Source organism: Somniosus microcephalus, chromosome 6 (genome assembly GCF_052327205.1).
Source record: "Somniosus microcephalus isolate GS21.2 chromosome 6, FLI_Smic_1.0, whole genome shotgun sequence".
NCBI lineage: Eukaryota > Metazoa > Chordata > Chondrichthyes > Squaliformes > Somniosidae > Somniosus > Somniosus microcephalus.
Window position 1 is genome coordinate 253,870,267 of NC_140992.1, and position 14,300 is coordinate 253,884,566.

Sequence of the window (14,300 nt, forward strand, 5' to 3'; positions counted from 1 at the left end):
ATTTATACATGAAATTGCTATTTATATTGGTATAAGCTTTCCTATCTGCTCCCTACTAAATCATCAACAACTTACATTTATGCAGCAGCTCTGACATAGAATAATGTAGCAGAGTGCTTTACAAGAGAAGTAGATAGCAAACAGCAAGTCAAAACCTTTAGGAGTGGAGTAACTAAAGGCACAGTGGAAAATATGGGATTTTAGAGGCTTTTATAAGTAGGGAGAATAAGTCATGCAAAGTGATTTTGAAAGGGAATTCCTGAGGACAGGGGCATAGTGAATGAAAGATTGGTTTCTGATGGAGAGGGGAACAAGCAGTAATCCAGAGTCAGAGCAACTGAGAGTATGGGTTGAGTATGTGGCAAAAGGGAGCATTGCTTGTGAAAGTATAAGATGATGCAAGGGAGAGTAGAGATGTACACAAGATGCTGGATGGAGGTGAGCTTCTACAGTTGAATCTATTGCAGGGGAAAACAGTAAAAAGCTCCAGAGATTTGAGCACAAAATCTAGGCTGACTCGCCAGTGTGATACTGAGGGAGTGCCGCACTGTCGGAGGTGCCGATGAAACAAAATGAGGCCCTGTCTGCTCTCTCAGGTGGGCGTAAAAGATCCTATGGCACTATTTCGAATAACAGCAGGGGAGTTCTCCCCAGTGTCCTGGCCAATATTTATCCCTCAGTCAACATCATTAAAACAGATTATTTGGTCATTATCACACTGCTGTTTGTGGGAGCTTGCTGTGCGCAAATTGGCTGCCACGCTTCCCACATTACAACAGTGACTACACTTCAAATTACTTCATTGGTTCTAAAGTGCTTTGGGACATCCTGAGGCTGTGAAAGGCACTATATAACTGCAAATCCATTGGCAGGATAGGCGCACCAACGTCAGTGTTCTTGCTCAGGCCAACATCCCCAGCATCGAAGCTTTGACCACGCTCGATCAGGTCCGATGGACGGGTCACATTGTCCGCATGCCTGATACGAGACTCCCAAAACAAGCGCTCTACTCGGAGCTCCGGCACGGCAAGAGAGCCCCAGGTGGGCAGAGGAAACGTTTCAAGGACACCCTCAAAGCCTCCTTGAAAAAGTGTAACATCCCCATCGACACCTGGGAAACCCTGGCCCAAGACCAAACAAAGTGGAGGAGAAGCATCCGGGAAGGCGCCGGACACCTCGAGTCTCTTCGCTGGGAGCATGCGGAAGCCAAGCGCAGGCAGCGCAAGGAGCGCACGTCAACCCAAGCACCCCACCCAACCACCCCTTCAACCACCGTCTGCCCCACCCGTGACAGAGACTGTAGGTCCCGCATTGGACTCATCAGTCACCTGAGAACTAATTTTTAATGTGGAAGCAAGTCATCCTCGGTTCCGAAGGACTGCCTAAGAAGAAGATAAATGCAAGAATTGCTTTCTTTTACTTCACTGCGATGCAGTTTGTAGCAGAGAAGTCAGCACAGTATCGTGTGGCTGATTTTTTGTTTTCAGCGTTCAAGTGTTCGGCAGGAAGAGCGATCACACCACTCGCTGGGCGCCAGAACCGTCTTTGTGCATGGGTCTCAAATAGAAGAAGATTACTGAGCTGCATGTACTGAACGAGCACCGATAGGAAGCTGAGCAGCCTGCAGTAATCTCTTTGATGATGGCTGGTTTGTCTGCTCAGCGCTCAGTTCCACTGATAAAGCACAGATGCCAGGGATGCAGAGAAATAGCCTGGCTGTCTTAGAAATAGGACATCTAGTGCAGAAAGCACAATGTGGCATTTTAGATGTTGGGCATACAAGAGAACAAGATAGCAAATCCGCCTTCGACAAAGGGAATCACTTACAACAACGCAGTCTTCACAATTTGCACATCGGGATTTTTCCAGTTTGTTTCTGCATTCCACTCAATGCACTTGCCACTTGTATCTGCAACGCCAACTGTGTCTGTGCCCGACAACTGTGCTTGCAAGCAATACAGTCAGAACAGGTACAGTTTGCATCAAAAACAACTTGCAATTATGCAGTGACTTTAACAGAAAAATTGCCCCAAGGTGCTTTATAGAGGTGCAAGGAAAATGGGCATAGAGCCAAAGGAGGAGGCTTAGCAGGGGTGACCAAAAGGTTGGTCAAACAGGTGGGTTTTAAGGAGGGATTTAAAGGGAAGTGGAGAAGATCAGGGAAGAAATTCCAGAGAGTGGGATCTAGGCAGCTGAAGGGAGGGCTGCCATTAGTGGGCAAAGGGGGGAGTTGCATAAAATGCATCCGAGTGGGAGCTGAACATAGTGGGGCAGAAATTCGGGTTGGGGGCTTGCCGCGCGTGCAAGCCCCCGATCTGCACTTACCTGACGCGCCGGCCGTTGAGCTTCAGGGACGCCTGGAATTCCTGTTTTAAAATGTTGACTCCCGGGCAGCGTCTGACGTCACGCCGCCCAGGAGTGCAGCCAGCGCGAAGCCTGGAGCGCGCAGTGCAAGTGAGACACGCCCCTTGAGGTCTCATTTTAAAAGGACACGCCCCCAATGTTTCTCACAAGCTGCAAAGCATTTTTACATGTAGAGCAGCATTTTAAATAGGTTTTTGGTATTTTTAAGAAGCTTTTGGTAACTTTTATAAACTTTTAAAAACGTTTACATTATTTTGAAGAATCTGAAGTAGTTTTAAACAGAATTAAAGCAATTTAAAGACTTTTAAAAGCCCTGAAAGCATTTTTTTCATTCCATTTATTTGATTAGCAACGTCGTCGTCGTACGTGTCTTCACACTGTTCCCTTTGGGGAACTGTATGAAGTGGTGGAAGGATTTCTGGCCGTGATTAACGCTCCTTCCGTGACCGTAACCATCTTTGTACCAGCCATTAGGGTGGTTAGTCCTATGGCGGGAGGGTTTTACGGGCTCCCACAACCTATACGGGGGGGGGGGGGGGGGGGGGGCCACCCACACCCACGGACGCAAATATCCCACTGGATGTCTACCCAGAATTTAGAGCCGGAGCTCCGACTCCACTTGCCGGGACTGTCTGGAGCGGGGTTAGAAACCCTACGCCGTGTGGCCCAGCGGCGGGGATGCTACCGCTACGCCAAAGGCCCACTCAGATTAGCAACGTGAAATGGCTGGAATGAGCACAATTCACGGCATTAAAAGAACTCACAATTGAACTGATGATGACCTCAGCAATCTCCTCAACGAGATGGAGGCGCAGCGCCTGCTCATCATTGGTAATGAGAAGTCCAAGGCGCCGCAAAAAGGACAGATGATAGCTTGGTCTTTCAAGTGGCAGCATAGGGCTCCAGTCACGGGGAGGGAAAAGGCGCAGGAAACGTATGGGTGTCACCTTTTGCGCGGAGTGGGCCTTTTGCGTAGCGGTAAGCATCCCCGCCGCTGGGCCAGAAGGAGTAGGGTTTCGAGCCCCGCTCCAGACAGTCCCGGCAAGTGGAGTCGGAGCTCCAACTATAAATTCTGGGTGGACATCCAGCGGGATACTTGCGTCCGCGGGTGTGGGTGGCCCCCCCCCCCTCAGATGGGTTGTGGGAGCCCGTAAAACCCTCACGCCATAGGACTAACCACCCTAATGCTGGTATGAAGATGGTTATGGTCACAGAAGGAGCGTTAACGTGGCCAGAAATCCTTCCACCACTTTATACAGTTCCCGAAAGGGAACAGTGTGAGGATACGTACGACGATGACCTCTTGCGCAATGCACCTCCTTGGACCCTCAGTCGCAGATGCGAGGGGGCAAATTGTGCAATTGTTAAATTTTTCATTTTATTGACATGTAAAATGTTGGCCCAGTAATTCCGTTCCAAACGCGTGAGTACGGTCGGGGTACTCACGCGTCTGGCCGGAGGAAATGCCGGTTTTCAGCATGCACAGCGCATGCGGGGAAAACCGGCATTTCCTGTCCTCTGAACGAAGGGGTTCAGAGGCAGAACGCGTGCGACTGCACAGGCAGCGCGTGCGCAGTAAAATTCGCTGGTTTCATTCATGCTTTCAGTGAGGTTAAGTCCTTACAACTTACACATGAAAAAAGCATGAGTACAGTTGCTCCAGAGGCTGTGGAGGAAGATATATTTTATCATGGAGCTTCTGAAAGGCAATATTTTTGTTTGGGAAAGGGAGGAAAGTTATTTTAAGAAATGCTGAGGTAAGTTTTAAAGTTTATTTTTGTTTTTTAAAACGGGTTTTCAGTACTGTAGGTAGAAGGAGCAATTGTGGCTATGTGAATTGAATTTGCTGTGTTTATTAAATGTGAAAATGACTCCAACATTTTTAAGAAAGAAACTTTTCATCAGTAATATATTCTTTTAAGTAATTATGTATGTATGTCTGTATATATTCCTTTGTGTATATGTATGTATATATTCCTTTACTTATGTGTATGAATGTATGTATTTAATTATGACTTTCAGAGAAAGTAACTTATTGGAAAATCATAATTAAATACATACATTCATACACATAAGTAAAGGAATATATACATATACGTAAAGGAATATATACGGACATACATACATAATTACTTAAAAGAATATATTACTGATGAACAGTTTCTTTCTTAAAAATGTTGGAAATGTTACATTACTCATTTTAGAACAGTCATTTTCACATTTAATAAACACAGCAAATTCAATTCACACAGCCACAATTGCTCCTTCTACCTACAGTACTGAAAACCTGTTTAAAAAAAAAAAAAAAAATTAAACTTTAAAACTTACCTCATCATTTCTTAAAATAACTTTCCTGCCTTTCCCAAACAAAAATATTGCCTTTCAGAAGCTCCACGATAAAATATATCTTCCTCCGCAGCCTCTGGGAGCAACTTTACACATGCTTTTTTCATGTGTAAGTTGTAAGGACTTAACCTCACTGAATCCATGAATGAAATCGACGAAGTTCACTGCGCACGCGCTGCCTGTGCAGTCGCACGCGCTGTGCCTCTGAACCCCTTCGTTCAGAGGACAGGAAATGCCGGTTTTCTCCGCATGCGCTGTGCATGCTGAAAACCGGCATTTCCTCCGGCCAGACGCGTGAGTACCCCGACCGTACTCACGCGTTTGGAACGGAATTACTGGGCCAGTAAGTTCCAGCCACAGAAATCTGAGCACAGCAAACAGAATCGGAAAATACAGCAGGAGAAATTGCCAGATGTTCAATGAAGCAAACTGATGAATGTTCACAATATACACTACAGTCACAAAATGTATTACATAGATACACAAGTATAAAAGCTAAAAACAGTGGCTGAATAAACAGTGCAGGAACACAAGCTAAACACTTGTGGCTAGAAATTGGTTTGCACCCAAAAACAGCCACGGGAGCGCAATGTGGGATCAACCTACGCCCGTTCAAATTAATGCAAGCAGCACGCTAACTTTGTGCTGCCTGCTGATTAACATGATTGTGGCGTTCAGCCCAGCGCTGAACGTGCTGCTCAGTGGTTGAACGGTCAGCAAGGGGCCCAAGTTCGTGCGAGGCTGGTACAGGAGGAAGGAGTTTGCAGGTGATGTACCCTGCTCGCTCAGCACAGGGGAAGGAGTCTGCAGGTGATATACCCTGCTCTCCCAGCACTGGACACGAGTGGCCTGCAGCCAGGGCTCTGCTGCAGAGGACTCAGATGAGGACTTCGATGGGGTGGCCTACAGAAGAACGCCGATGGGTATGCACAATGAAATTCTTGGTGCATTGGTAAGCCTGCCAGACAGCATGCGTGCAATGTCAAGAAGCATGGAGGAGTCCGGCACCAACTTGGCACAGGGCTTTGCGCAGAGCTTGGAGCCCATGATTTCCAGCATGGAAGTAATGGGCAACTCCACTAGCGCACTTGTGAACCCAACCATGATGCAGTGTCTGATGGGCGATGTCTCAGCTTGCATTGCAGCACAAGCAGAAGCCACCCAACGTCTGAGTGCTGTAGTGGAAGCTCAGACTGCTCTCATGCAGGCTCAACTTGCTGCCATCGTGGCTGCATTTACCAGTGTGGAAAGGGGCTTGCATGGTGTCACAGCAGTCCAGCAATCTGTCCTCCAACAGATTACTAAGACTGCTGAGACGCTGCTCCAGAGGAATGGCAGTGGCTCCGTGGAGCACGAACCTGCTGTCCTCTCTCAGGACGACAGCGTTCGACTTCCCACCACTGTCATCCCGCCAGCACCTTTGTTGCTGCCTGTCAGCCAGCTACCCAGACTGCTGCCGCCCATGCCGAGGTGGTGCATCTAAAGCTGGGCCTTCTAGGCCCAGAGCTGCTTGAGGTCGTCCTGCAAAGCCAACTGCAGTCTTCCCTACTGAAAGTCAGCAGCCTTCCACCAGTCATGCTGCAGCCATGGGGGTAGCACGTCATAGGAGCACTAGGACAGGCAAAGGCACACAGAAGACAGGTACTGAGAGAATGCACAAGGGTGAGTAGTTGGTTGACTTTGTTATGTAATATTGGATGGACTGATGTATAAAGTTGGATTGGAATGTTTCTTTTGTGGTGGCTTTTATTTCAGTATTGTGGCCAAGAGGACGTGACATCAAATCAGCGTGCAAGACATCACGATCTGCCCACTCTACATACTTGTGGCGCATGCTCCTAATGTCCACTCTACCGCCCTCATCAAAATGGTGTCCAGCGCTGCCCGCACCAGAAGTGCATGCACGGCACGGACACCATTTTCGACACAAACGGTACCCAAAGTGCCAAAAAAATCGGACGCCACTCGAATTTCTAGCCATTGGTGTTACGGAGATGTCAATCGTCCTGTTAAAAGTGGTGTAAATTAGCATCGAGGTTGGTGATGTACGAAAGTCAATTGGCAACATTATAATCTGGATGTCTGTAAACATGACTTGAGTGTCAGAATTGAAATTCAATGCTGATTAGTTTGCAAAGCTCCTATACACAGATTGAGCTTTCAATACATATTTCAAAGCTACTGAATGAACCTTCACCCTGCTGAATAAACAGGAACATTATGCTGTACACACAAGTTCTGTCATTAGAACAAATCATTTTTCGTATCAAATCAACTTTAAAATGATACCGCAACTTTGGTAAAGTCTGTCAAAAACAATTAAAGGAATATTGCAAGCTCCAGAAAACTTCTATTAATTCAAAGAACTTGTCTAATATCCAGCTATCTAATTTCTTGTGTTAATTCATTTTGGTCATTTCAATGAAAATAAGTTTCTAAGTGCATTTTTCCCAGCTAGAAAGAACAGCTATTGTCTGTCACCTGATCAGGAGATCACATCATCTGATTGGGCATCAAACCACAGCACAGAAGTTGGGTCTAAATGGATAGCCTCGTTCAGAAAGCTGGGAAGAGTAGCTGGTGTGAGAAATGGAAGTGTCACACTGGTGAGAGGGTGTTTTTCTAAAACTGGGAGCTCAACAGTGCATCTAACCTTTGCTGTACCAGACCTAGCACTGCTTACTGCTGATAGTTAATACAAAATAAAAAGAAAACCTGTTTTTCAGCTTCAGGCCAACATCCCTCATCTTGATACAAATAAAGCGGATTACTTCAGCAAAACTGAGTCAGCACAAAGTAGTAGCGGCTGAGGCAGGAAGCAATGACAAGCAGGTGGGTGGCTGGGACTAGAGGAGTCTACATTGTACAGTTTTTGAGGGATGATTAATGGGAAAGACTGTGAATTAATTTTTTTTTCCACCTGCAATTTAAATGATGAACTCCACCTATAAGCTGGGTTAATGGTGCCTTAGAGAATGATAAATGAGGGAAATTTTATAAAATAGTTCTTTTTGGCTTCAAGTAAAACATATAAGAGAAAGGGGAGAATGATACAGCATTTAAAATATATGGTGCAGATGGATGACAGTAAAAGTTAGGAATATTTAATGTGATCTGTCCTGGATTTGATAAAAAATGTTTTTATTTTGCATAGACGGCAAGATGAATGTTTATTTTTACAATAAGGCAGTCAGTCCTGAGGCCGTTTTTTCCAGATCTAGAAATGATAGTTTTTCGTAGTGTTGTGGTTTAGTGGCTTTTGCTACAAGCTAAGGTTATTTGTTACTACAGGAAACTTTCGATTTACCGGCACCTAAATAACCGGAAATCTCGATTAACCGGCAAAATTCAGGAGTAGGTTCAGGTAACTTTTATTACTTGCCTTCCTCCATCTGTTGCTGTGCAAGGGTGTGGCTGCAGCTGTTGCTAAGCTACAGAGACGCTTGCAACTTGTGGTCATTGTTCTGAACCTGTTGCTAAGCAACAGGGTTTGTTGCTTTATACGGAGCTCTCAGCTCCGTATCTTTTACTATAGCGTTCGGTTATCCGGAATTTTTGATGAACCGGCACCACGTCGGTCCCGTCCGTGCTGGATAAAAAAAAGTTTCCTGTACTGGCCTCTGATCACAGGATGCTGCCTATCCCAGTCATATTTGAGACTGATCCTTACAGACTTCATACTTGCTGTGACTAAGACCTACCTGAAGCTCTTTCACTACTCGCTTGATGAGGTAGTTTCCGAGCTCTACCCCCTGCAGTCCTGGCTGTGTCGAGCTGATGGAGTAGAAAATAGCTGTGGTGATCTTGTTAACATCCTCAGTCATCTCAGGAGAAGGACCTTGTCGGACAATAGCCTGCAACAAAACATTCAATTAAAACTAAAAAAAAACCTTTTTGTTTCATAGTCTATTTCCTATTCAGCTATTGGAAGGTACACAGATGCTCCATCTTATTTTATGCATTCCTCATCAGACAAAGCAGTTTTAGTAGATTATATAGTGATGACTATTACTGAAAACAAATGTGCAGAACCACTTTGTTTAATACAGCATTTTATTTCTTCATTAAACAAAAATGCAAGTAGAATATATACTAATTAACACCATAACCAATAATCAGCTTCCAAAAACAATTAAAAAGCATTATTATTTAATGATAAATATTAAGACAATGTTAAAATGAGTGGCTACCTTTTTTCAATCAAGCCCATTTCCATGGCACAATATTGATTCCATCATAAAGTAAAAGCTCAAAACAATTCTAACTGAAAGCAATTCTAACAAAAAGATGGTGAAAACATTTTTCTTCATAAAAGGCGCCTGGAATTTCTCCTTATCATCTGCTGTAAATTTGGCAGAAGATTGGAGGAAACCCTGCAAAATGGCATAAATGACCAAAATGGCGTAAACGGTTTCTCCGTTCTCTCTGTTGATCTTCCACCAAAGTTACGGCAGGAGATTGGGAGAAACACCACAAAAACTCTACCCCATAGTATTTAGCTGGGAGTGATGAAAACCAAGATGGAAGACAAGAGTTCCTCTTCAGAATGGAAGAATTGCTCCATAATGCCAGCTGGTGCCAAAGCCTGCAGCTACAGCGGTTACAAAATGTCACAGTATCACAGATTGGAAAATCCTATTAGCGATTTTCACAAATAAAGGGTTAAATAGGACTTTTGAATATAAAGGGGCAGGGCTTCAATTTTAATATTACTGGAAGGTGTTCTGTGACAATGCTCATGGTATTTATAACTATAGGGGTAATTATTCCAGGTAGGGAATAACATTAGGGCCACCGATTTACAAAGACTGAATAAGTCAAACTCCATTTTATGATGAGATTTTTACTGGTGCTTTGTGGATTGAATTTCACAACACTATCCATTATTCTGTGAAAATTGTAAACATGCGGTCTCCTTACCATTTTTAAAGCTGAATATACGCAGCAAAATGGTATGCAAGATTCACCAACTAAAGGTAAACAGCTGATATTTAGTAGCACTGAGGAAGAGGAATGGAGTTTAGCTGCACTTAGGCATAATCCTGTGCTTTGGTAGCAATGGGTTATAGTCCTGGTCTTTGGCAGCAATGGGAAATGTTTTGTATAATACCAAACCCAAGCACCCCACCCACCCGCCCCTTCAATCACCGTCTGCCCCACCTGTGACAGAGACTGTAGGTCCCGCATTGGACTCATCAGTCACCTGCGAACTCATTTTTAATGTGGAAGCAAGTCAGCCTCGGTTCCGAGGGACTGCCTAAGAAGGAGGATAATGAGATGGTCCTGGAGATTGACAGTACTGCAGTGGGGCTATTAGAGTTTGGCAGCATGAGGGGTAGAGGTCTTTGATTGGTATGGAGGGGGAACCTGGAATTTGGCAGAATAGTGGAAGGTGATCCCGAGGTTTGGCGTTGAATATGATAGTTGCCTTACTGGTAGATTCCTGGTGTCAGATGGGCAGGGCATGAGCCTGACAGCACTGGTTGGGGGAAATCTCATGTATAGCAGCATTGGTTTGTGACTTTCTATATGATCTCTGTAAACACTGAATTTGGTGTTTTGTGATTGGTTCTTGTATATATCTCCATCTGTTCTCTCTATCTCATAGCTGTAAGAAAATGTAAGTATTCGAATTACTATCAACAAAACACAGGTGGCAATTAGAGCTTTCAGAATTAAAATTGTTAGTATTTTTTAATGAAATGAGGAAAATGCCATGTGTGTCTCTCTCACTGTCTCTGTATCTGTGTTTGACAGCTGTTAGCAATTAAAATGTTTAACTTTTCTAACTGTCATATAATTAGAGGCGGGTTGGTTTAAAATTCAACTTTTATTCAAACAAAACCAATTGCAATGAGGAAAGACTCTTTCCCTCAGCTTAATACACTTTCTGACGTTTAGATAACATGAAACAAAAGCTACAATAGGTCTGTAATCAGCAATCTGTCATTTTTTTCTCTCTCACACTCAGACTCTGTTTTTCCTCACAGAATTCCCCTATTCTTTTTCAAAATAGTGCCATGGGATCGTTAACGTCCTCCTGAGAGGGGAGACAGGGTCTCAGTTTAACGTCTCATTCGAAAGATGGCACCTCCAACAGTGAGCATTCAAATCTTTGTAAATATTCTATTTAATTTGTGAAAGCTGGGCAGTAGCTAATGTAGACAACAGGCTAACAGTAAGTATAATGAGCTCACCTGTATGTTATTAGAGATGTCATCTGATAGTGCCACATGTAGAACTACCAGAGGTTCCCCCGGCATAGCACTGTGTGTGAAAACATAGCACCTTCTGTAAAGTCCAACTCGGCGTTTAATATCTGTCCAGTTTCTGACAGGATGCACTGCCTCATACCTGAGAGAAATAAATGATGTGTTTAAGCTGCACTCACTGTAGGAATGGAACAGAAGTAGACAATATAAAAAAATTTGCCTCAAAGCTCAAAGTGCAACAATTAATCAGATCTTAAGCTAAAGTGTTGTCCAGTAGGAAATAGAAAACAAACTGTATAGACAGATTCCGAGTACTGATAATCGATTAAAAATAATTACCCCGATTTTAACTCTCGCCGGATGGGCAGCGGAGCAAGTTAGAAACTCACCCACTGCACCAGAAATCAATCTAGGGTATTTTAACTGCCGGGCCTCATTATAATCTCACAGGAGGGTTTCCTACTCATTTCGTTGATACAATAGGAAATCCGCCCACTTTCTCAGTGCAATTTCTGGCGGGTCAGCATAGCATCAGCATACTGCAGCCTACCTAAAAATACAATCTCCTTTTTACAGGCTATGTGTCCATATTTAAAAGTACAGAAAGTCAAAAGTACATTGGGCTGGATTTTGCCAATGGGGAGCTTTTGGAGGCGGGACTCCCACTTGTCGGGTTTTAGTCCCGCCTCCATCGACTTCTGGCCAACCCACGCTATTTTCCCTTGATTGATCTTGTTAAGCCCGCCCAGCAGGCTTAGCAGGCCAATTAAGGGGAAGCCGGTTACAGAGAACGTCAGCGTATGACGTTGCATCTGACAGATGAATTGTCATCGTTTGACAGCTCTGTGAAGCTGTCAAACACTGACATTCTCTGTAGTTTGATGACTCATCAAACCTATCTGCTGAGCAGAAATCAAATGGCTGTTGCATCGGAGAATGCAGCAGCCATCTGTCATCGCTGCCGGTGAGATGTGGGAGTCTCCGGTTCAACTGTTGAAGCCTGCAGGAAGAAACAAAGGTAAGTAAACATTTTCTATCACTTTACACTCACCTCACATACTTACCTCTCCACGCTTGCACCCATCACTCACCTCTGCAGCGCACTTTTGGACCCCTCCGACCCCCGCAGACCCACTGCTTGCCTCGCTGACCCTGGCGGAGTTTCCCGATGTCGGGAAGCCTGCACTTGCAGGGGTAAAATGGGGATAATCCTCTTAACTACCTGTTAACAGGCAGCTAAGTGGCTGCAATCCCACTTCCCGCCTCGGGGAGGTGGCTCCCAGCGCGGGTTGGGTACCCGCCTCCTGGGAAGATGGCACGGAGGCGGGTTGGGGGCGGGATTCTGCCATTTTCCTGGCAGTCCCTCCTCCAAACCCGCCTCCCCAGGGCTGGCAAAATTCCCCCCATTGTGTCTTCGATTAACTCTTGCACTCACCGCTACACATTTTTATTTGAAGAGTTGAAAGGGCAGGGGAATGGGACTAATTGGATAGTTCTTTCAAAGAGCCAACACAGACATGATGGGCCGAATAGCCTTATTCTGTGCTGTGTCATTCTATGATTCATCTGATCAGAGACTAGCTACTGATAGGCTCATAAATTGACAGTCAGCTTTGAGCGCAAAAAGATTATTACTTGAATTTGACTTTACTGAGATAGACCCCAAATTGATTTGTACTGGCAAAGTAGGATTGCTTCTTTAAATACAACTGCTGCAAAAAGTGATTAAGAAATGCTTACTGGCTAATTTTCTGCAGCAGTTCACAAGAGGATTTCCACGTTATACGCTCCAGGTTCAAGAATCCTACAGAAAACCAATTTGAAAGCAGCGCCTTCAATATTCCGTTCATTTCCTGAAAATCAACACAAAGTTAGCGAGCGAATGTGACCAACTTCAGAGGCTCAGAGGAATATTTCATTCCGATTAAACAATTCAGTAAAACCATGTAATTGTTTTTAGGTGGCCTGGTCATCCCCATTCCCATTATTTCTACAATAAACACCATCCAAGTGTTCTGCGAATCGACCACACAGTTTGACTAATGGGCCCCTATCAGATACCATTAGTATGTTGTACAATACAGCATCTAACAGAACACTCACACATAAAGAATTGCATTTTCATTTGAACATGAACAGGTCAGTGCTGTTTCTTTTTAAACTAATCTTTTTGTCATAGCTGTATGGCCATATTTAGGCAACTGCCCATGGGGAATGAGATTTACATTCAAGACAACGTATATTTATGCGCATAAATACAGTGGTAACATTACTTGGAATATGTTGTAATGGCCAGTGAAGCTAGCCAGAAGCACAACCTGTGTATTAGCTTCTTGGATATTTGCTATGACAATAGAATGTGGAAAGCCTGCACAAACAAGGATTTGATTGTAAACAGACCTCAAAATAATCCGTTTTGGGAAAAATACTGCTGAAAAGCATTTAACTAATTTGCTGCTTTATATATTTTGGTTACATATACATATAAAATAAAAATTTAGAAACTAGGGAAAATGAATGCCATTCATAGAAAATATTAAATAATTTGCAATTTCATATAGATGGGTACATTTACATATAATATTCAAAAGGAGGTTATGAGTAAATCTCCTTGCAAACTCAAGATGACAGCACATTCTTAACTTTGCTGTGAATAATTCTGTGAATATGATGTTAACAACAAAGACTTCTGACCTATGAATGAATCCTTAAAAGAGTTGCATAGGTAATAACTTGCAACTCAGCAAACCTGAACCAATTTTTATGATTCTCAACAGTTCATTTTAGGTTATGAATTTCTGTGCATTTCATGAGCTCAATTCAGAGTCCTAGTTGGATCTACCTTTCCTCCTCCTCCATGTCCTGTGGAGGCACATTGTATGCAGTAGGTTATGTTGTATAAATGCACCTCTAGTTATGCTCCTGGTGTTAGTTCTGATATATAAAAGGATCAGTAAAATAGACAACAATGCGGTCCCTTTCTACATGTGATTTCAAGAATGCTGCATGTGCAATGTCATTAATCTCAAGGTAGAAGTGGAAACAACACCCAAGCCGCCTGATCTGCTCAAAATCAGAGCTAAACTTTGGCCATGCTACTGTTATTAACACACAGGTTTACAGTTTCAAACTAAAAAATAAATAAAATCAAGCTCATTTAAGAAGGTGGAAATTGGAAAATATTCAAAGTTGAAATAGTTATTTAATTAGTAAAAGTCTAAGAGGGCGCTAATGGGGCACAAAGCAACTTGCGCCCGGGCGCGGCGCCGCCAACGCCTCCCGTGAAATTCAGCGGGAGGTTAGCGGTGGCGGTAACCATTAGCGCCCCACGGTGCTGCGCCACCGCGATGACATCATCACTGTGCGCAGAGCCCCGGC

At 43.9% G+C, this 14,300-nt stretch overlaps 1 protein-coding gene across 1 annotated transcript in view; it reads right to left on the reverse strand.

The window, feature by feature from the left end:
* The window catches only part of mlycd (malonyl-CoA decarboxylase), a 47,978-nt gene that overhangs the window by 6,689 nt on the left and 26,989 nt on the right, over positions 1-14,300 (reverse strand). Inside the window, exons 2-4 of the mRNA XM_085991764.1 lie at positions 12,663-12,775; positions 10,908-11,064; positions 8,412-8,564 (exon numbers count right to left, since the gene is read on the reverse strand). Coding sequence (XP_085847890.1) covers positions 8,412-8,564; positions 10,908-11,064; positions 12,663-12,775 — 423 coding nt within the window. The remainder of the gene's footprint in view (positions 1-8,411; positions 8,565-10,907; positions 11,065-12,662; positions 12,776-14,300) is intronic.